Source organism: Scylla paramamosain, chromosome 6 (assembly GCF_035594125.1).
Source record: "Scylla paramamosain isolate STU-SP2022 chromosome 6, ASM3559412v1, whole genome shotgun sequence".
NCBI lineage: Eukaryota > Metazoa > Arthropoda > Malacostraca > Decapoda > Portunidae > Scylla > Scylla paramamosain.
In genome coordinates this window covers 11,256,222-11,280,495 of record NC_087156.1, presented here as the reverse complement: position 1 = coordinate 11,280,495, position 24,274 = coordinate 11,256,222, and the positions used below count along the sequence as shown (strand labels likewise).

The window sequence follows — 24,274 nt, the reverse complement described above, 5'->3', positions numbered from 1 at the left end:
AATTGTCAAATTTTTGACAAATGTGCATATAAGTTTTTGAGATTCTTAGGTACCAAAATTCTAAAACGCGTGAATAGCACTCTATATAGAGAAAAAAAACTTTACTAAATACGTGTACTTTGAGTGTTTTCACTTTGTTAAGTTACAAAAATGCCAAAATGAATACAAATTACTCTATATTAAAAAAAAAAAAAAAGATAGATAATATGACAAGAAACGTGTCGTTTGAGTGATTTTGAGTTTTACGCACCAAAACGTTAAAAAAGCATGGAAACTTTCCTATATGGGGAAACAAAACATTACAGAAAACGTGTCTGGAGTAATTAGGGGTTTCTTACATACCAAAATGCTAACAGGTATGCAGATCTTATGTAGAAACAGAATAACATCTCCAAAAAATGTGTATTTTCAGTATTTTTTTTAGTTTTTAGGAACAAAAACGTCAAATTAATGCAAAAGCACTTTATATTATGATAAAAGGAAACAATATTATCAGAAAAGTGTATTACCAAAATACATGCAAAGTACTCTATACAAAGAAATGAATTATCAATACCAGAAACGATATTTTTGAGTGTTTTTGAGTGCTAAAAAGCATAGAAAGCACCCTATTTTGGAATACAAATCAACATTAACAAAAACGTGTCTTTGTGTTTTTAAGCTTCTTCCCTACCAAAACGCTCAAACGCATGCAAAACACTACGGATAAACGGAATAAGAAAACAAAAATCGTAGATTTTGAATGTTTTTGAACTTTTCGCGTAGAAAAAATAAATAAAAATACATGCAAAGTAACATATATTGAGAAAATAAACGATATTACCAGAAACGTGTATAATGAGTGCTTCTGAGCTTCTTAGGTCCCAGAACCCCAAAATGCGTGAAAAGCACTCTATATGGAGAAACAGAAAAACATTACCAAAAACATGTGTTTTGAGTGTTTTTTCACCTTGTTAGGTACCAAACGCCAAAATGCATACAAAGCAAGTGATTTGAAGAAACAAAAATGTTACCAAAATCGTGTATGTTAAGTGTGTTTGACCTCGTTAGGGACAGAAACTCCAAAATGTATGCAAACCATTTTATGTGGGGAATCGAAAACACATTATGAGAAAAGTTTATAATGAGTTTTTTTTTTTTTTTTTTTTAGCTCTTTATGTACCAAAACGTAAAAACGTGTATAATACACTACATGGAAAAACAAAACAACATTACAAAAAACGTGTATTTTGAAGTATTTTTTTCACTTTGTTAGGTACCAAAACGCTAATATATATGCGAAACACTCTATATGGAAAAACAAAGCGACATTACCAGAAACGTGCCTTTTTTGTGATTTTAAGCGTTTTAGGCACCAAAATGCTAAAATGCATAGAAAGCACCATATTTTGGAATAAAAAATAAATAAAAAATTGCCAAAAAGGTGTCATTTGTGTATTTTTCAGCTTCTTACGTACCGAAACGCTAAAACTCATGCAAAACACTTATCATGGAGAAACAAAATAACATTTCCAAAACAATTAGTTTTAGTACTTTTGAGCTTGTTAGGTAAAGAAACAGCACAATCCATGGGAAATACCCTATATGGTAAAACAAAAAGATATTATCAGAAACGTGTATTATGAATGTTATTGATCTTCTTAGGTAACTAAAAGCTCAATAGCACTCTATATGTAGAAACCTAAAAGCATTACCAAAAAGGTGTCGTATGAGTGTTATTCAAACAGTTATGTACAAAAACGCGAAAGTTCATGCAAAGTATCCTATATGGAATACCGAAAAGACATTAGAAAAGTGTATTATGAGTGTTTTTGAGCTTCTGAGGTTACTGAACGCAAAAACGCTCCAAGAGCACTATATATCAAGAAACAGAACATTACCAAAAATGTGTATTTTGTGTTTTTTACATTGTTACGTACCAAACTGCCAAAATGCATACAAAGCATGCATATGAAAAAAGAAATGACATTTCCAGAAACATGTCTTTGGAGTGTTTATGAGCGTGTTATGCACGGAAACGTTAAAATGGATGGAAATCACCTTATATGGAAATACTAAACAATATTACGAAAAATGTGTCTTTTGAGTGTTTTGAGATACGAAAGCGCTAAAACGCATGCAAATTATCTTTGATGGAGAAAGAATAACATTACCAAAAACAAGTATTTTGAGTGTTTTTGAACTTGTTACGTACACAAATGACAAAATGCACGGAAAGTACCCTATATTGAGTAGCGAAAGAACGTTACTAGATATGCGTATTATAAGAGCTTTTGAGCTTCTTAGGTACAATAACGCTAAAACATGTGAACAGCACTCTGTATTGAAACGAGAATTATAAAAAACGTGTATTTTGAGTTTTTCACATTCTTAGGTACCAAAACGCCAAAATCCATAAAATGCACCCTCTATAGTGAACTGAAACTTCATTTCCCGAAACATGTCTTTTGAGTGACTTCTGGAGCGTATTAGGCAGAAAGAACTAAAAAGCATGGAAAACATCCCATACGGAAATATATATATATATATATATATATATATATATATATATATATATATATATATATATATATATATATATATATATATATATATATATATATATATATATATATATATATATATTACCAAAAACGTGTTTTTATGAGTTTTTTTTTTTAGTTACAAACCGAAACGCTAAAACGCATGCAAAACACCTTTCATAGAGAAACTGAATAACTTTAAAAAAACGTGTATTCTAAGTGTTTATGAGCTTGTTACATACAAAACCGCTAAAATGTATTAAGAGTACACAACATCAGAAAGCAAAAGAACATACAAAATACGAGAGACAAGTATTTTGAGTGTTTTTGAGCTTCTTAGGTACCAAAACGCTAAAATGCATAAATATCACTCTATATGGAGAAAGAACATTACAAAAAAAAATTTTTGAATGTTATCACATTGTTAGATAACGAAACTCCAAAATGCTTGCAAAGTACCCTCTATGGTGAAATGAAACGATATTACAAGAAACGTATCTAATAGGTGTCTTTGTACATGTTAGACAAGAAAACGTTATAAAGCATAGAAAGCACATTATGTGGGAAAACTAAAAAAAAAAAAAAAAATACAAAGAACGTTGCTTTACAGTGTTTTTTTTTTTTTAGGAAATTATCTCATACGTACATACATACATACCAAAATACATAAGTACCAAAACGCTAAAACACAGGCAAAACACCCTCTGTGGAGACACAGACTAACATTACCAAAAAACATGTATTTTTCTGCGACTTGAGCTTGTTACGTACATAAACGCCAAAACCCAAGCAAAGTACCCTATATGGGGAGTTGAAAAGATATTACGAGAAACGTGTATTATGAATGTTTTTGAGCTCCTTAAGTACCAACACGCTAATACCCATGAATAGCTTTTATATGAAGAAACAGAGCAAACTTACCAAAAACATGTAATTTTAAAGTATCTTACATTGTTAGGCACCAAAAAGCAAAAAAACATGGAAGACACCCTATATGGGGAAAGGAAACGGCATTTTAAGAAACGTGTTTGTTGAGTGTTTATGGACGTGTTAGCATCAAAACGCTCGAGAGCATAGAGGGTACCCTATATGGAAAAACAAAAGATCATTACCAAAAACTTCTATTTTCAGTGTTTTAATCTACTTACATACCAAAACGCTAAAACGCAGACAAAACACCCATTATGGAGAAATGGTATAACTTTACCATAAATGTGTATTTTCAGAGTTCGTGTATTTTTAGTGTTTTCACATTCTTAGGCAGCAAAAAAGTATGCAATACCCTATATGGGATTTCCAGAAACGTGTCTTTTGAGTTTTTATGAGCGTGCTAGGCACCAAAACTTAAAGCAGAGCACGCACAGCATATGGGAAAACAAATCAACATAAACAAAATAGTGTCTTTTGAGTGTTCTAGAGCTACCAGAACGCTAAAACGCATACAAATCACTTCTTATATACAAACAGAATAACTATCAGAAACAATTATTTTGAATTTTGTTGAGCTTATTACGTAGACAAACACTAAAATGCATGCAAAGTACCCCTATATGTGGAAACGAAAAAAAAGGTTACCAGAAGCTTCTATTATCAATCAACACTGAAACGCATAAATGTCACTCAATATGGAGAAACAAAACAACATTACCAAGAGTGTGTATTTTGAGCGTATTGTTAGATTCTAAAATGCCAAATAGCATACAAAGCACCCTATATAGAAAAAAGGAAACGAGATATCCAGAAACGTGTCTTTTGAATGTTTATGAACGTACTAGGCACCAAAACGCTGAAGAGCATCGAGAGCATGCCATATGGGGGAAAAAACACTTTACTAAAAACTTATCTTTTCAGTGTTTTTGAGCATCCTATTTACCAAACCGCTAAGACCCATTCAAAAAATCTTTTATGGAGAAACAATATAACTTTACCAGTTTTTTTTTTCTATTTTTTTTTTTTTTTTTTTTGGGGGGGGGGGCATTTTGAGGGTTTTTCAGTTTACTCTAAAAAAAATGCTAAAATACATGCAAAGTACCGTATATGGGAAACGAAAGAATATTACGAGAAACTTGTATTAAGGGTGCTTTTGAAATTCTTAGGTACCAGAAGTATAAGACTCATGAATAGCACTCTATATGGAGAAACAGAACAACATTACGGAATGACTTTTTTTTTTTTTTTTTTTTTTTGTGTGTGTGTGTGTGTGTGTGTGTGTGTTTCACATTGTTAGGTACCAAAACGCCAAAATGGATACTGAGGAAACGAAACGAAATTTCCAGAAACGTGTCTTTTGAGTGTTTATGAGCGTGTTAGGCAGCAAAACGCTAGAGTATGGAAAACACCTTACATGGGAAAAGAAAACGAGATTTCCAGAAACGTGTCTTCTCAATGTTTATGAGCGTGATATCCACCGAAACGCTAAAAATAATGGAAAGCACCTTATATGTGAAAAGAAAACATTACTAAAAATATCTTTCCTCAATGTTTTTTATCTGCTTACTTACCAAAACGGTAAAACGCTTGCAAAACACACCATATGGAGAAACCGAATAATAGTACGAAAAATAAGTATTTTTAATGTTTTTGAGCTTGCTACGTAGAAAAACGCCAAAATCCATACAAAGTAACCCATATGGGAAAACGATAAGACATTACGAGAAACGTACACTATGAGTTTTTTTTTTTTTTTTTTGTTTGTTTCTTAGGTAATAAAACGTAAAAAAAAAGGCCAAAATTCTTTCAATGCATCCTATATTGCTAAAACAAAAGACCATTACAAGAAACGGGTGTTATAAGTGTTTTTTGAGCTTTTAGGTACAAAAACGCTAAAGCGCATGAATAGCTCTCTATATGGAGAAACCGAATGCAAAAACTGTGTATTTTGAGTGTATTTCACATTGTCAGGAACCAAAAAAGCCAAAATGAATGCAAAAGTACCCTATATAGGGAAATTAAACGAGATTAACAGAAACGTGTCCTTTGAATATTTATGAGAGTGCTAGGCATTAAAACGGTAAAAATCTCAGAAAGCAAGCCATATTGAAAAAAAAAATACAAAAGAAAAGTCTTTTTTCACTGTTTTTCTGCTACGTACCATAATCCTAAAACGTATGGAAAACACACTTTATGGAAAAACAGCATAAATTTACGAAAAAACGTCGTTTGAGTGTTTTGACCTTGTTACGTAAAAAAATCCCAAGACATACAGACTTACCTATATGGGTTAATGAACATTACGAAAAACGTTTATCACGGGTGCTATTAAGCTTCTTAAGTACTAAAACGCTAAGACGCATGAATATCACTCTATATATGGAGAAACAGAACAACTTTACCAAAAAACGAGTTTTTTTTCACATTGTTAGACACCAAAATGCCTAAATGCATGTAAAATGTCCCTTTTATAAACAAAATAAAACGAAATATTCAGAAACGTGGCTTTTGGGTATTTCCGAGAGTTTTAGCCACTAGAACATTAAAAAGCATGGGATCATCATATATGGAAATAAAAACAAATCACAATAAACGTGTCTTTTGAGTATTTTTTTACTATCTTACGTACTAGAAGGGTAAAACGCATGCAAGACACCTTTTATGGAAAAATAGAATAACATTACTCAAAACAAATATTTTAAGTGTATTTCACTTTTTAGGTACCAAAACGCGAAAATACATATAAAGCACCTTATATGGGAAAAGGAAACGAGATCTCCAGAAACACATATTTTGAGTGTTTATGACCGTGCTAGGCACCAAAACGCTAAAAAGCATGGAAAACACCCTATATGTAAACACACAAAAAAAAATTTACCAAAAACGTCTCTTTTCTGTGTTTTGAGCTCCTTACCCAAACGATAGAACGTATGTTTCCCTTAATGGAAAAAGAGTATATCTTTACTAAAGACGTGTATTTTGAGTGTTTTTGAACTTGTTACTCAGAAAAAATGCCAAAATGCGTGCAAAGTACTTTATATGGGGAAATGAAAAGACATTGCGAGAAAAGTGTATTTAAAGATTTTTTGAGCTTCAAAGTTACCAAAACGGTAAAACGCATGAATAGTACTCTATATGGAAGAAAAGGATCAACATTACCAAAAACGTGTATTTCAATGTATTTCACATTATTAGGTACCTAAACGCCAAAGTGCATATAAAGAAAGCACCATATATGGGAAAAGAAAACAAAATTTACATAAACGTGTCTTTTGAGTGTTTATGAGCATGATAAACACCAAAATGGTAAAAAGCATGCAAAGCACCCTATATGGTAAAACAAAACAACATTACCAGAAACGTCTCTATCAAGTGTTCTGAGCTACCTAAAACAAATGCAACTCTTTATGGAAAACAGAATAACTATGAAAAATAAGTATTTTGAGGGTTTTTGAGCTTGTTGCTTGTTGGTTTGTATGCAGTTTGGCATATTGGTACCTAACAATGTGAGATACACTCAAAATATACTCTCTTGGTAAAGTTGTTCTGTCTCTCCATGTTGGGTGACATTTATGTGTTTTATCGTTTTGGTACCTAAGAAGCTCAAAACCGTTGGTTATACAGGTTTCTGGTCATTTTTTTTTTTTTTCATTTGCTTTGCATACATTTTGGCGTCTGTCTACGTAACAAGCTCAAAACACTCAAAATACTTGTTTTTAGAAATGTTATTCTGTTAGCATTAGCATTCTGTTTAGCAGCTCTAAAACACCCTAAAGACATTATTTTATGTTGTTTTATTTTCCCATGCGGTGCTTTCTATGCTTTTTAGCGTTTTGGTGCCTAGCATGCTCATAAACACTCAAAAGACACGTTTCTGGAAATCTCGTTTTCTTATCACATACAGGGTGCTTTGCATGCTTTTTGGTACCTAACAATGTGAAAAACATTAGAAATACAGGTTTTAGGTAGTGTTGTTCTGCTTCTCCATATAGAGTGTTATTCATGCGTCTTAGCATTTTGGTATATAAGAAGCTGAAAAAGCACCCATAATAACCGTTTCTTGTAATGATTTTTCGTTACTTTGTATGCATATTGGCATTTTTTACGTACATAAAACGTGTATTTTCTGTGATTTTCACATTATTAGGTACCTACACGCGAAAATGCATGCACATCACTTTATATGGTAAAACGAAATGACATTACAGAAACGTGTCTTTTGAGCGTTTTTAAGTGTGATAGGCACGAAAACGCTTAAAAAAATAAAAAAAAAACTTGGAAATCACCCTATATGGGAATATGGAGAAAACAATAACTTTACCAAAAGCAAGTATTTTGAGTGTTTTAAGCTTGTTACGTAGAAAAACAACAAAATGCATGCAAAGTAACCTGTATGCAGAAACGAGAAGACTTTACACAACGTTTATTATTAGTATTTTTTTTTTATTCTACTTTTTGGCTACCAAAACGTGAAAACGCATTAATAGCACTCTATGTGGAGAAACAGTACAACATTATGAAAAACGTCTAATTTAAGTGCTTTTCTTTTTTTTTCACATTGTTTCCTACCAAAACCCCTAAGTAAATGGAAAGTCCCTTTTACTCGTATAGAGAAACGAAACGACATTTTGTGCATGTTAGGCACCAAAACGGTAAAACCCATGAAATCACACTATTATGAGAGTAGAAAACAACATTTTCAAAAATGTGTCTCGAGTGTTTTTCAGCTTCTTACGTACCTAAACATTAAAACGCATTTAAAGATCCAGAATCGAGAAAGAATAACATCACCATATGAAGTATTTTGAGTCCTTTTGAGCTACTTACATACCAAATCATTAAAAAAACATGCAAAACACCCTTTATGAGGAAAGAGAATAACATTACCATAAACAAGTATTTTGAGTGTGTTTTTTTTTTTTTTTTCACGTACAGAAACGCCTAAATCCATGGACCTTATAAGGAAAAACGAATAAACATTAAAATACACGTGTATTGTGAGTGTTTTTGAGATTCTTAGGTACCAAGTCTCGAAAACGCACGAATAGCACGCTAAATGGAAAAACACATTACCAAAATATGTATTTTGAGTGTGTTTCAAATGGCTAGATACCATATCGCCAAAATGTATACAAAACACCGTAAAAAAGGCGATAGGATTGGAAATTTCAAGAAACGTGTGCTTTGAGTGTTTATGATTCTTGTATGCACCAACACGATAAAGAGCATGAAAAGCACCGTATATGGCAAAAGAAAACAGTATTACAAAAAACTTGTCTTTTCAGTATTTTTTAACTAGGTACTTAAATACGAAAACGATGTAATTCAAGTATAAAAAAAGAAAAAACTTTGATAAACAGTATAACTATATGAATAACGAGAATTTTGGGTGCTTTTCACCTTGTTACGTAGAAAAGTGCCAAAATAAATTCAAAGTACTCGATATGGGAAAACAAAGAAACATTACCAGACTCTTGAACTATGAGAAATTTTGATTTTCTTTAGGTCCAAAATGATAAAACGCATAAATAGAATAATATATATATATATATATATATATATATATATATATATATATATATATATATATATATATATATATATATATATATATATATATATACTTTAACAAAAACGTGTATTTTGACATGTCTTTTGGGTTTTTTTGGACGTATTAAGCAACAAAACGCTAAAATACATGAAATTCACCCTATAGGGAATATAAATCAACGTAAAAAAAATGTCTTTTGAGTATTTCCTACTTCTTACGTACCAAAACGTTAAAATGCATGCAAAACAAACTATGGAGAGAGATAATAACATTACAAAACAAGTATTTTGAGTGTTTTTTGAGTTTGTTACGTATAAAAACGCCAAAATGTATCTAAAGTACCCTATATAGTGAAACAGAAAGACGAAAACAATAAAACGGATGAATAACGCTCTATATGGAGGAACAGAACTTCACCCAAAACGTGTATTTTGAGTGCATTTCACACTTTATGTGCCATAACGCCAAGATGCATGAAAAAGCACCATATAAAAGGAAAAAAGAAAGCAGTCTTTAAAGGAAAGAAAATAACATTACAAAAACGTGTCTTTTCAGTGTTTTTGAGCTATTTACGTACAAAAAACACTATAACGAATGCAAAATACTCTTCATGGGGAAAGATAATAACATTACGAAAAAAACAACAACTCTTTTAAGGATTTTTTAAATTCTTACGTACAAAAACGCAAAAATGCATGGAAAGTAACCTATATGAGGAAATGAAAAGTCATTGCGAGAAACATGTATTATGAGTGTTTTTCAACTTCTTATTTACCAGTCTAAAAATGCATGAAGAAACAGAACAATATTACCAGAAAATGTGTATTTTAAATGTATTTTACATTGTTATTTACCTAAATGTCTAAATATATGCAAAGCACCGTATATAAGGAAAAGAAACGACATTTCCAGTAAAGTGTCTTTTGAGCGTTTATGAGCGTGCTAGGCACCAAAATGAAAAATAGCACGAAAAGCACGCTATATGGGAAAACAAAACAATAATACAAAAAAACGTCTCTTTTCAATGTTTTGAGCTCCTTATTTACCAAAAAGCCGAAACAGAAGAAAAAAAAACCTTAATGAAGAAACTGTATTAGTTTACCAAAATCGTGTGTTTTGAGTGTCTTTCGCATTCTTAAGTACCAAAACGCCAAAATACACGCAAAGCATTCCACATTGGGAAATGAAAAAAGTTTTCTAGAGACGTGTCTCTTGAGTGTTTATGAGCGTGCTAGGCAGGAAAACGTTAAAAAGCATAGAAAGCACCCTATATTAAAAAAAAAAAAAAAAAAATATTACCAAAAAGTCCCTTTTCAGAGTTTTCAGGGTCATTGAAAACGTTCTTTATGGAGAAACAAAATAACATTAGCAAAAACAATAATTTTGAGTGTCTTTTAGATTTTTACGTAGAATAACGCCAAAATGAATGGAAAATACACTACATGTGGAAACGAAAAAACATTACGAGAAACGTGCATTATGAATGAGACTCGTGCATTACACTCTATATGGGGAAACAGAACGACATTACTGAAAACGTGTATTTGAGTGTATTTCACATTGTTAGGTACCACAACGCCAAAATATAGTATATGGTGAAACGAAACGAGATTTCCAGAAACGTGTCTTTTGAGTGTTTATTTGCGTGTTAGGGACCAAAAAGCTAAAAGCATAGAAAACAATCTATACTCGTATAAGGAAACAAATTGTTGCCGTTGGCCAGTCTCTCTCCTACATAAAAATAAATAAATAAATTATATATATATATATATATATATATATATATATATATATATATATATATATATATATATATATATATATATATATATATATATATATATATATATATATATATATATATGAGCTACCTGCGCATGAAAAATATTTTTTTTTTTTTATGTTTTCCAGCTGCTTACGCAATAAAAAACAAAGACGCATGCAAACCATCCATTATGGAGAAACAGAAGAGCGTTACCAAAAACAAGTATTAAGTGTTTTTCACATTATTCTGTGGAAAAAACGTTAAAATGCTGAAAAACGAAAAGACATTACGAGAGACATGTGACTGTTTTTTTAGCTCCTTAGGTAAAACGCATGAATGCGAAGACTCATGAATTACACTCTACATGGAGAAACAGAACGACATTACCGAAAACGTGTATTTGAGTCAAAAGCATGGAAAAACAAAACAGTATAACCAAAATCGTGTATTTTGAGTGTTTTCACATTCTTAGGTACCAAACGCCAAAATGGATGTATAGGGAAGCAGAACCACAATACCAGAAACGTGTCTTTGGGTGTTTTTTTTTTTTTTTTTCAATGTTAGGAACTAAAACGCTTAAAAGAAAAGGATTCACCTAATATGGTAATGAAAAATAACATTATGAAAAACCTGTCTTTTTAACTTCTTTCGTACCAAAACGCTAAAACGCATGCAAAACACACTTTACTGAGAAACCAAATATCATTACCAAAAACAACAATTTTCGAGTGTTTTGAGCTTGTTACGTAGAAGAAAAAAATGCATGTAAAGTACCTTGTTAGGGGAAACGAAATTATATTACGCGTAACGTGTATTACGAGTGTTTCTGAGTTCTCTTTGGTACCATTCGCTAAAACGCGTTAGCACTCTATATTGAGAAAAAAACATTAACAAAAATGTGTTTTCACATTATTAGTTACCAAAACGCCAAAATCCATAGAATGCCTCTTATATAGGAAAACAAAACGACTTTTTAAAAAAATGCATCTTTTTGATTATTTTTGTGGATGTTAGCCACCAAAACGCTAAAAAGCATGGAAAGCAGCCTATATGGGAATAGAAAACATTACCAAAATTGTGTATTTTGAGTGTTTTTTCAGTGTTTTATGTATGAAAACGATAAAATGCGTAAATAAACACGCTGTTTAAAAAAAAATAACATTACAATAAACAATTATTATGAGTTTCTTTGAGCTTGTGATGTACGAAAACACCAAAATGCATTTAAAGTACTCCATATGGATTAACGAAAAGACATTACGAAAATCGTGTATTGTGAGTGCTTTTGTGATTTTTCTGTACCAAAAAAGCTCAAATGCATGAATTGCTCTTTATGTGGAAAAACAGAGTATTACCAAAAACGTGTATTTTCAGAGTATTTCACATTATTAAACACCAAAACGCCAAAATATATGAAAAGCATCTAATATGGGAAAAGAAATAACGTATCCAGAAATTTGTCTTCTGAGAGTTTATGAGCGTGTTAGGCACCAAAACGCTAAAAAGCGTGAAAATCATCCTGTATAGGAAACAAAAAAAAAAATTATAAAACAAATTTGAGTGTTTTTGAGTTTTTTTTTTTCTGAGCTAAAGTACCCTATATAGAAAAAAGACTTTACGACAAACGAGTATTATGAGTATTTTTGAGTTTTTGAGGCACTAAGACGTTTGATTAGCACTCCGTATGGGGAAACAACATTACCAAAAACGTGCATTTTCAATGTATTTCACATTGATAGGTACCAAAACGCCAAAATGCATGCAAAGCATCCTATATGGGAAAAGAAAAGAAATTTCCAAAAAACGTGTCTTTTGAGTGTTTATGACCGATTTAGGCACGAAAACGATACAACTCATATATAACACCCTATATGGGGAAACAAACACAACTTTATCAAAAACGTGAATTTTGAGTGTTTTGAGCTTTTTACGTACGAAAACGTTAAAATGCATGCAAAACAAGCTTTACAAAAAAAAGAATGACACTACGAAATCCTTATATTGTCAATGGTTTTGAGATTTTTACGTACAAAAACGCTAAAATCCATGGAAAATACCATACATAGGGAAACGAAAGAATATTACGAGAAACGTGTATTATGAGTGATTTTAATCTTCTTAGATACAAAAACACTAAAACGCTTGAATAATACTCTATATGGAGAAACATTCCCAAAAACGTGTTTTTAAGTGTATTTCACATTGCTATGTATCAAAACGACAAAATGCCTACAAACAACACTATATGGAAAGGAAACGAGATTTCGAAAAACGTGTCTTTTGAGTGTTTCTGGGCCTGCTAGGCACGGAAACGTTAAAAAGTATGGAAATCACCTTATATGGGTAAGGAAAAGAACATTTCCAAAAAAAAAAAAGCTTCTATTCAGTGTCTTTGAGCTACTGACGTAGCAAAACCGTAAAACACATGCAAAACACCCTTTATGGAAAAACAGAATAACATCACGTAAAAAAAAAGTTTTGATTGTTTATTTAAGTTTCTTAGGGACTAAAACGCTAACTCTTGAATAGCATTCTTTATGGAGAAACAGAACAACATTATAAAAAAAAACGAGTATTTTAAGGGTATTTTACATTGTTAGGTACCAAACACCAAAATACATGCAATACACCCTAATATGGGGAAAGAAAACTAGATTTCCAGAAAGGTATATTTTATTGTTTATGAGCGAACTAAGCACAAAAACACTAAAAAGTATGGAAAATTCACTATATAGGAATACGAAAAACACAAAAACGTGTTTCTTGGGTGTTTATGAAGTTCTTTCGTACCAAAACGCTAAAAATGTATAGAGCGCGGGACCCCACGACGTGTTAACCACAGCACAAGGGCGGCGCGCTTCTCCCAGCAGGAGACGCTTCCACACCAGGTATGGGAGCGAGCAGAGCGGAGCGAGGCAAGAAACCGACTGCGTTTCAAGGGCGTGAGGCAACGCCAGAGGAGAATCACGTCTCACGAGAGGTAGAGCGCCGGACGACACGGCGTGATAATCCAACCACACCACAAGGGCGGCGCGGCTCTCCCGGCAGCAGAAGCTTTTTTCTCGTGCCATGAGAGCTAGCGGGACGTAGGAACAGTACTACTACTACTCACCGACCGTGCCTCAAGGGCGTGAGAACCCAGCCAGCGGGGAAGCTTGCCGTACCAGTGGGGGAAGGCTACGGGATCCCACGGCGTGTTAACATGACCACAGCACAAGGGCGACGCGCCTCTCCCGGCGGGAGACGCTCCCACACCAGGTACGGGAGCGAGCAGAGCAGAGCGGGGCAAGAAACCGACCATGTGTCAAGGGCGTGAGACCCCGCCAGAACGGGAATCACGTCTCAAGAGCGGAGAGCGCGGGACGACACAGCGTGATAATCTAATCACACCAAAAGGGCAGTGCAGCTTTCCCGGCCATAGAGCCTTGCACTCGAGCGGGACGTAGAATCGGTACTCACCGACCTTACTACTACCTCAAGGGGGTGAGGACCCAGCCAGCGGGGAAGCTTGACGCGCGAGCGGAGAGAGAGCGAGGGACCCCACGACGTGTTAACCACAGCACAAGGGCGGCGCGCTTCTCCCGGCAGGAGACGCTCCCACACCAGGTACGGGAGCGAGCAGAGCGGAGCGAGGCAAGAAACTGACTGCGTTTCAAGGGCGTGAAGCAACGCCAGAGGAGAATCACGTCTCACGAGAGGAGGTAGAGCGCCGGACGACACGGCGTGATAATCCAACCACACCACAAGGGCGGCGCTGCTCTCCCGGCAGCAGAAGCTTGCTCTCGTGCCATGAGAGCTAGCGGGACGTAGGAAGTAGGAACAGTACTACTACTACTCACCAACCCAGCCAGCGGGGAAGCTTGCCGTACGAGTGGGGGAAGGCTACGGGATCCCACGGCGTGTTAACATGACCACAGCACAAGGGCGACGCGCCTCTCCCGGCGGGAGACGCTCCCACACCAGGTACGGGAGCGAGCAGAGCAGAGTGGGGCAAGAAACCAACCACGTGTCAAGGGCGCGAGACCCCGCCAGAACGGGAATCACGTCTCAAGAGGGCGGAGAGAGCGGAGCGCGGAGAGCGTGGAGAGAGCGGAGCGCGGAGAGAGCAGAGAGCGCGGGACGACATGGCGTGATAATATAATCACACTAAAAGGGCAGTGCAGCTCTCCCTGCCGGAGAGCCTTGCACTCGAGCGGGACGTAGAATCGGTACTCACCGACCTTACTACTACCTCAAGGTAATATATTTCTCTTAAAAAAAGGCACTTCACAATAACTAAGTGATAATCATATATACTTAATCTTCCCTACATGCAATGTGTGTACAAAAATATGATCTAATGTCATGTTTAAAAAGGCCGCATGAATGTGTTGCGACAGATTAGCTAGGCTGCTCTATGGGAGGAGACAACACACTCCTGGAGGTGGCACGGCACCTTACAGGACAAGCCCAGTGGGCCTGCTGGGGCAAGCAGAGGCTCAGCATGTACAAGACTTCACATGAAGGGTTCAGGTTTCAAAGTGACAGTATATTGAAATTACAGAATTGTAGACCGTCTGCCAGTTAGGTCGTTCTGATGTTATCATGTCGTTGACATCCAGCAGATTAGTTATACCCACAGACTCTGCTGCTGATATTGCAACCTGGAAGTTCTCCCTCTTGTTCTGTGGTGAGAGGGACTTGTAACTGATTTTCTCAGGAAGGTAAGTGTCAAGTATGGCACAAAGAGCAAGACCATCATTCCAACTCGAGCTGAAGTTGGTTATGTCAACATTGGTGTAGCCGACCGTCTTGTTCTGACACCATTTGATTAGACCATTCCTCTTGGAGCCTCCATTTTGTGCTAGGGAAGCTAATGGATCTTTCTTGTCCACCACAGCACTAATCTGCCCATAACTGTTGCGTGTCATGCTATGGTCCAATTTGTTACTCAAGATGGAAATAGGTTTTGATACACTGTTCTCTCCAGGTGGCCCCATGTTGTTGATTTTGGTGGTAGTCTTGTCTGCCAGTTTGTCAGTGGTAGAAAGGTTAGAAGTCCCAGCCATAGATTTAGAGAAGGAAGACTGGGACTGGCCAAGGCCCTCCGAGAAAGAGTTTCTCTGGAGGGCCCGAAGTGGGGAAGAGACAGTCTGGGAGCCAAGAGTGTTCCTGGCATCCTTCAGTGGGGAGGAAGGACCACTTCTTATACTTTTTTTTTTTTTGCGCTTCCTTTAAATGACTCTTACTTACTCACTTCTCTCAACATAATTTAATTTTGTATTTTAGTTTTATTATTATAATAGTTTTTATTCCTGTAATCAGGTAGGCTCTGTCATAAAATAAAACAAAAAAAGACCCTTAAACCACCAACGGGAGAGGAAGATAGGGCAAGGCCATATTCTGGTCGCGGTTCGCCCTCATAACTGGCGGGCTTGACCAGTTTAATGCGGTGTGGCTTATCAGTCCCACCCTCCTATGTCCCGGTGGGATCTGAGCGCCGCGACCGACCCCTCCAGCGACCGAACAGTGAGGAGACGGATCTCTCCTTTATTTAGGCCCAAGCTCTTCAGGGCCATATAGGACTGGGTGGCCATGGCACCTCGCCAATTGATAGTAAGAGTGGCAAACACTGGGGTGCGCCCTGTCTTGGTGCGAACCCAGGCGCGGATGTCCTCGGTGTCATAGTAGGAAACCTTCAATCCATGGGCATGTTCTAAGATGTTCCCAGCAGAGTTGTCGGAAACTATCTGAACATCAAGCACCACAGATTGGTGCTGGTCCCACACTATGACATCAGGACGCCGCGCCCCTGCCGAGGTTCGCACAGTCGGCTCCCACAAAACCTTAAGGTTTCTCTTGCTGGTAAGATGTTTAACCAGTAACGACAAGACTTTGTCATGTCGGGCAGTTCTTTCAGGAGCCAACTTTGGACAGACCTGAAGGATGTGCCCCAACGACTCCACCCTCCCACATCCCAGGTCACACATTACAGGGGCGTCAGATCTTCCCCGTGAGGCTCTTAACTTAGTGTATGCCACGCCTAAGCGGGTCTTGATGGCGCTTATGTAGGAGGAGCCCTTCATGAGTAATGTACCGTCGTCTACCCACTCATGGGTAGGTGGCGACGCGTCCATTCCCAGAAGGCCCCTCCCATCAGCAGAGGCATATAGAGTATCTTTATGGCGTTTGGCCGCAGCCTCACGCAGCTCCTTGGATGACGGTACAGGAGTAAGGAGCGCCTCTGCAATTCTCGCAACCCTCCAATCATGGCTGGTGGATAGCCTCTCAAAGGCCCCCTTACGCAGTGCAGGTACCAGGACGGTGAATCGAGGGACCCCCAATCCCCCGTCACGGACGTTTGCGTAAAACGCCGCATTGGCGGTGTCATGTGGCAGATGTAGCGCCTTTTTTAGGAAAGTTCTTATTTCCTTATCAAACCGCTCCTGAGTACCTTTGTTGGTCTTACCTAGCTCGCGTGGATACTGGTGCTTGGGGATCACCACGTATTTAACAGCCCACAGCTTTTGCTGTGGCTTAAGGGGACCTTTCTGCAGGGAACCTAAGTCCCTGATGAGGGCTGCGAGGGCCCGCTTAGGCTCAGCGTTGCCCATAGCCACACCAATCTCTAAGCCGAGGTACTTATACACCTCCTCCGGCTTTAGTGCTCTAATTTCAGTGCCACCGGCAGAAAAAGTGGTTTTAGCATCCACCAACCACCTTTTCCTCTTCCCGTCCCCACAGATATTAAGTGTGGCACACTTGGTGAAGCCAATTTCCAGCCCCACCTTTGCAGCCTACCGGGCAAACACATCAAGTGAAGCCTGGAGGCCGCAAGCGGTAGAGGCTGTCAGCGCCACATCATCAGCGTAAGCAATATAATTGATAGGGGTTCCAGCAAGACGTGCCCCAATGTCTGCTGGCACTTGGGAGAGTGCCCAATCCAACGTAATGTTGAAAAGGTATGGGGATAACGGGTCCCCCTGTAACACTCCCCTCCTGATGGGACAAGTGTCCCCCATTATATTAGTGCATGCCTTACTGTACAAAGTACGTATACACTCAGTAAGCTCAGGAGGAAAACCCCACCTCTTAGTTGCGGCTACTAAAGATGGGTGGCTTACTGAATCGAAAGCCTTCTTAAAATCGATAAACGCGATACAAAGATCGGTTTCATTCGATGTGGCGTTACGGATGAGTTCCTGTATGAGGAGAATGTTTGCCGCAACACCCTCCTCAGGCGCAAATCCCTTCTGCTGCATAGGCAGAGGAGCAGCCGCCATGAGCCTCGCCGCTATAACTTTATGAAATAGCCTGAGTAGGATAGATGTTATCGTGATTGGGCGAAAATCACTAGGTTCCCTTGACTCAGGTTTTTTGGGAATAGGCGTGGTCCTTCCCATGGCCCAACTCTTTGGTACGTCTTTCATCAGCAAGCAGCTGTTCAAGGCCCAACTTAACCTTGAAGTGCCTAAGGCACGGACATCAGACATTGTACGTCCATCCAGTCCGGGGGCTGTAGAGGGCTTTGTAGTCTTAACAGCCCTTAAAAGCTCTTCCTCTGTTATCGGGGCGGCGGCATTAAGAGTGGGCCTTATAGCGGTCGGCGACCTAGGCTCATTTAAGGACTCTCTTCCAAAGAGACCAGCCCAGAAGGTCTTCATTCCGGGCGGGATGGCAGGGGGGCCGTCAGGTATACCCGTTATAACCTCCTGGAGGGCCCGGCCTCTTTCTTTGCGCCAAATCTTCTGTATCCTTCTATAATCTCTCTTTATCTTGGCTTTCTTATTATTACTCACCAGATCGCCCCTTCCTGGTGGTTTATAGGCGTATGCACGAGGCGGGCACCATGTGTCTACCTGGGCCTCTACCTCACCTACACTGGTGGGAACGGAAAGACCGAGGGAGTTTGCTACCTCTAGCACATGAATGTGCACTTCATCCTCGGTCGTAAGGTGGATAGGTGATCGTTTACTGGTAGCACCTCTCCCAGGTGTTACGGGAGGTGAGGAGTCAATGGATGACATACTGGACGAGGTGGGGCTAGAGGACGCCGTCAATGACTCAGCCTCTTCAGGCACGCGGGAGAATTCTAGGACCTTGGCTTTGTAGGCAGCAGATCTTCTGGCCCCTTTGATACCTTCTACAGTCCTGTGTGGAAGTATTTTCTCCCTAATGAGCATATTGATGTTTTTTGTGCCTTGATTGCGAGCCTCAAAGGCCGCCATCATATTCAGCTCCTCTGGGTCCCACCTCGCCTTTTGACTCCAAGCACTGAGAGCCTCCATCTCCTCTCCATGGAAAACCTCAGGGTGCTGCGAGCGTTCATGAACCCTACGACCTCTATAATTAGAGAACGCTCGCCGGCACACAGGACAGGTGGGTGACTTATTCACCGCACTCATTGCAGCACTGTCTGGTGGAAGCACTTTCTGCGACCATGCTCAAAGCAAGACAAATAGCAGTGGACACTGCGGATGGAACAGACAGTGGAGGGAAAGTGTTAGCCGCCTTTTAATTCTAGGATCTTTTCCTAGATTTAACTGGCGTTACCCGGCAGGAGGCCACGTGGAGGCCCTTTCCCTTTAACTATGTATACTTGATAATTACAGGCAAAACCAGCGAGATCAGAGATCAAGAAGCCGATATCAAGCCGAAAAGAACCAAGTCATAGTTACTCCCGCCGTTTACCCGCGCTTGGTTGAATCTCTTCACTTTAACATTCAGAGCACTGGGCAGAAATCACATTGCGTCAACATCCATCTCTGACCATCGCAATGCTTTGTTTTAATTAGACAGTCGGATTCCCCTGGTCCGTGCCAGTTCTGAGTTAATCGCTGGGCGCCAGCCGAAGTGGGTTTGGAGCGGGAGACGGCTTCTGCTACTACCTGACCAGCCTACAACGAGGACCGGCGGTAGAGAGAGCCGGAGCTCCCGCGCCCACGCAGCCTAGCGCGTTCCACGGAAGGGCCGGAGACACGCCGGTCCGAGCTCTCGGCAAGAGGGGCGAGAGGGCTAAAATCACCGCCACCACGTATTCCAACCCTCACAGGCACGTCAGGCCGTTTTGATCCCACCGTCGCATCAGCGTGCCACACCCCACAGCGCGGCGCATGCGCGAACCCTGCGGATGGATCCCCGACGACGCGCGCTCCCTCGCCGCGCTGGCTTTTCGACCAGCAGACGGCAGAGGGGAACCGGGAGCGAAGCGAGACGGACGGACGCCTTTATCAGGGCTTTTGAGGGCCCTTTTTGACGCCGCCGCCTTCACCACGCCTTTCACGAACCCGGTCCCAGTCTCACACCGCCGCACCAGCGGGCTTATTAACAAGGGGAGCCGCATTTTGAATGGGTCGCCGCCACCGGAGTGGGGGATAGGCACTGCGACGAGATGGGCGGTCACCGACGGCACGGAAGGGAAAGAGGGCAGACGGCGACACCCAACAGAGCACGCGTCGTTACCTCTGAGCCCAGTCCAGCGCCCGAACCCAGGCCCGCTTCCCGCACAGGCCCGACTGGCCCGATCCTCAGAACCAATCCTTATCCCGAAGTTACGGATCTAATTTGCTTCTTACCTTGGAGACCGGCTGCGGATATGGGTGCGCACAGGCCCGAAACTGGGGTGCCTCGCAGGGGCCGCGTGCGTTCAGGCTCCGCACCGAAACGCGAGCCGCAGCAGCAACAGACCCCCTTGCTTCGCCCCATGCAGTTACCTGCCTCGCATGTTTCACGGACCGGCAGTGGTACGCGGGACGCCGCAAGAACCGCGGCGCTCTACGGCAGACCGTGTTACCAACACCCTTTCGCTCTGCGAGTGGCTTCTAGGGTCACGGCGCCTTAAACAGAAAAGAAAACTCTTCCCCGGACCACCGCCGATGGACGCGAGTTGGTTCCCGTTACCGGGTTCCTGCACCAGGGGACACGAGCCCGAGATGGGGCCGGCCCCCTGGTTGGCATCCAGGCCTGGTTACAGAATAAGTACCGTATTCCCTTTCGCCACTAACTCCCAACCGGCAACTTAGGAAAACCTCATCATTCCTTTATTGGGTCGGTCCTTCTCGTCCAGCAGCTCATCATCATCATAATAATATTGGCCTGCTTGTTTCGTCATAGCCGCTCTCTAGCAACTAGACTACTACTTGTTGGCAGGCCACCTTGTATGCTTGCTATATGGACTTTGATGAGAAGTTCCGCCCTACTCTCGCTTGGCCGTTGCCTCTAGCGTGGGATAAGGCTGTAGGCTTGGGCTTAGGAGCGACTAACCCATGTCCAACTGATGTTCACATGGCTCAGGTCGGCTGGGTGCGGGATTCGCTGAGGTGACCCAGGCGCCCGCCGGCGCCGGCGGGCGTATTTCCCCTCGTGATGTAGGTCGCCGCGACCCGTTGCTGGGGACGTCTAAGGCCCGGTTGGATTGGTACCCCGACGTCGCGCGCTTCCAAGGCGCCGGCGAAGGGGGAAACCTCCGGTGACCTGGCTGCCCTGCGACGGTCGTGCAGCAGAGGGGGGCCACGTCCTCCCTCTCGCGGCGTGCAATAGGTCGGTGACCCACCCGACCCGTCTTGAAACACGGACCAAGGAGTCTAACATGTGTGCGAGTCAATGGGCACACTAAACCCAAAGGCGCAATTAAAGTGAAAGGGGAGCGCTCCGGGATCCTCGTGGCTCCGGCGGCGCTCTCCGGGGCCGATCCCCGGCCGGCCGATGCCGCTGCGGTCATTCCATGCCAAAGCGGGGCCAATGAAGGCGGTGCGCGGCGGGATGAGACCCTTTCTCCCGCCCCGCCGCTGGCCCCGTGGGTGACCCGCGGCGCGCTCGACGGCCCGAGTCCTCCCGGATTCGCCTGTACGCAGGGGGGTGCAGGCCCGGAACTTGCCATGCGACGCCGTCGCACGAATCTGTTGTTGACCTCATCAGCTCTGCTTGGGCTCTCGGTTGGTGGGCCGCGTGTCTTTGGGCGGGTTCCGTCGGTCAGGGGGGCTTCGGCCTCTCTCCCGCGGGGCTCGTCCGGCGCGGTTCCGCTCTCCGATCCTGCTCTGTCCGGAGTAGCCTAGCGCGCATGCTGTCGGCAAGTACCATGAGCAGACATGTTGGGACCCGAAAGATGGTGAACTATGCCTGGCCAGGATGAAGCCAGAGGAAACTCTGGTGGAGGTCCGTAGCAATTCTGACGTGCAAATCGATTGTCAGAGCTGGGTATAGGGGCAAAAGACTAATCGAACCATGTAGTAGCTGGTTCCCTCCGAAGTTTCCCTCAGGATAGCTGGTACTCTCGGAAACAGAGGACTTTCATCCGGTAAAGCGAATGATTAGAGGTCTTGGGGACGAAACGTCCTCAACCTATTCTCAAACTTTAAATGGGTGAGATGCCAAGCTTGCTTGAATGCTGAAGCTCCGGCGACTAATCTGAGTATCTAGTGGGCCAATTTTGGTAAGCAGAACTGGCGCTGTGGGATGAACCAAACGTCGAGTTAAGGGGCCTAAACGAATGCTCATCTAGACCCCATCAAAAGGCGTTGGTTGCTATAGACAGCAGGACGGTGGCCATGGAAGTTGGAATCCGCTAAGGAGTGTGTAACAACTCACCTGCCGAAGCAGCTAGCCCTTAAAATGGTATGGCGCTCAAGCATTCTCCCGATACTCGACCGCCGGTGGCACTACAGGCCAAGCTGCCCCTCTGGCGGGGGGCAACCCAGGTCTCCAAGCCCCGGCGAGTAGGAGGGTCGCATCGGTGAGCGCTGAAGGGATCCGGCGTGAGCCGGCCTGGAGCCGCCCCTGGTGCAGATCTTGGTGGTAGTAGCAAATAGTCGAGAGACTTCCCTTGAAGGCCGATGTGGAGAAGGGTTCCATGTGAACATCAGTTGGACATGGGTTAGTCGCTCCTAAGCCCAAGGCTAAAGCCTTATCCCACGCTAGAGGCAACGGCCAAGCGAGAGTAGGGCGGAACTTCTTCTCATCAAAGTCCATATAGCAAGCATACAAGGTGGCCTGCCAACAAGTAGTAGTCTAGTTGCTAGAGAGCGGCTATGACGAAACAAGCAGGCCAATATTATTATGATGATGAGCTGCTGGACGAGAAGGACCGACCCAATAAAGGAATAATGAGGTTTTCCTAAGTTGCCGGTTGGGAGTTAGTGGCGAAAGGGAATACAGTACTTATTCCATAACCAGGCCTGGATGCCAACCAGGGGGCCAGCCCCATCTCGGGCTCGTGTCCCCTGGTGCAGGAACCCGGTAACGGGAACCAACTCGCGTCCATCGGCGGTGGTCCGGGGAAGAGTTTTCTTTTCTGTTTAAGGCGCCGTGACCCTAGAAGCCACTCACAGAGCAAAAGGGTGTTGGTAACACGGTCTGCCGCAGAGCGCCGCGGTTCTTGCTGCGTCCCGCGTACCACTGCCGGTCCGTGAAACATGCGAGGCAGGTAACTGCATGGGGCGAAGCAAGGGGGTCTGTTGCTGCTGCGGCTCGCGTTTCGGCGCGGAGCCTGAACGCACGCGGCCCCTGCGAGGCACCCCAGTTTCGGGCCTGTGCGTACCCATATCCGCAGCCGGTCTCCAAGGTAAGAAGCCTCTGGTCGATAGACTAATGTAGGTAAGGGAAGTCGGCAAATTAGATTCGTAACTTCGGGATAAGGATTGGCTCTGAGGATCGGGCCAGTCGGGCCTGTGCGGGAAGCGGGCCTGGGTTCGGGCGCTGGACTGGGCTCAGAGGTAACGAGGCGTGCGCTGTTGGGTGTCGCCGTCTGCCCTCTTTCCCTTCCGTGCCGTCGGTGACCGCCCATCTCGTCGCAGTGCCTATCCCCAACTCCGGTGGCGGCGACCCATTCAAAATGCGGCTTCGCGCCGCGCTCCCCTTGTTAATAAGCCCGCTGGTGCGGCGGTGTGAGACGGGGACCGGGTTCGTGAAAGGCGTGGTGAAGGCGGCGGCGTCAAAAGGGGCCCTCAAAAGCCCTGATAAAGGCGTCCGTCCGTCTCGCTTCGCTCCCGGTTCCCCTCTGCCGTCTGCTGGTCGAAAAGCCAGCGCGGCGAGGGAGCGCGCGTCGTCGGGGATCCATCCGCAGGGTTCGCGCATGCGCGGCGCTGTGAGGTGTGGCACGCTGACGTGCCTGTGAGGATTGGAATACGTGGTGGCGGTGATTTTAGCCCTCTCGCCCCTCTTGCCGAGAGCTCGGACCGGCGTGTCTCCAGCCCTTCCGTGGAACGTGCTAGGCTGTGTGGGCGCGGGAGCTCCGGCTCTCTCTACCGCCGGTCCTCGTTGTAGACCGGTCAGGTAGTAGCAGAAGCCGTCTCCCACTCCAAACCCACTTCGGCTGACGCCCAGCGATCAACTCAAAACTGGCACGGACCACGGGAATCCGACTGTCTAATTAAAACAAAGCATTGCGATGGTCAGAGATGGATGTTGACGCAATGTGATTTCTGCCCAGTGCTCTGAATGTCAAAGTGAAGAGATTCAACCAAGCGCGGGTAAACGGCGGGAGTAACTATGACTTGGTTCTTTTCGGCTTGATATCGGCTTTTTGATCTC

General features: G+C 42.3%; 1 protein-coding gene across 1 annotated transcript; it reads right to left on the bottom strand.

Annotated features, from left to right (window-relative positions):
* Positions 1-22,859: 22,859 nt before the first annotated feature.
* LOC135101033 (uncharacterized) lies at positions 22,860-23,528 on the bottom strand. The gene has a single exon (XM_064004607.1). The coding sequence runs from the start codon at positions 23,526-23,528 to the stop codon at positions 22,860-22,862; it is 669 nt and encodes a 222-aa protein (XP_063860677.1).
* Between the last annotated feature and the right edge of the window lie 746 nt (positions 23,529-24,274).

Coding starts and splice junctions, on each gene's coding strand:
- LOC135101033 (XM_064004607.1), bottom strand. CDS start 23,528: ATGGGCGGTCACCGACGGCACGGAAGGGAAAGAGGGCAGACGGCGACA.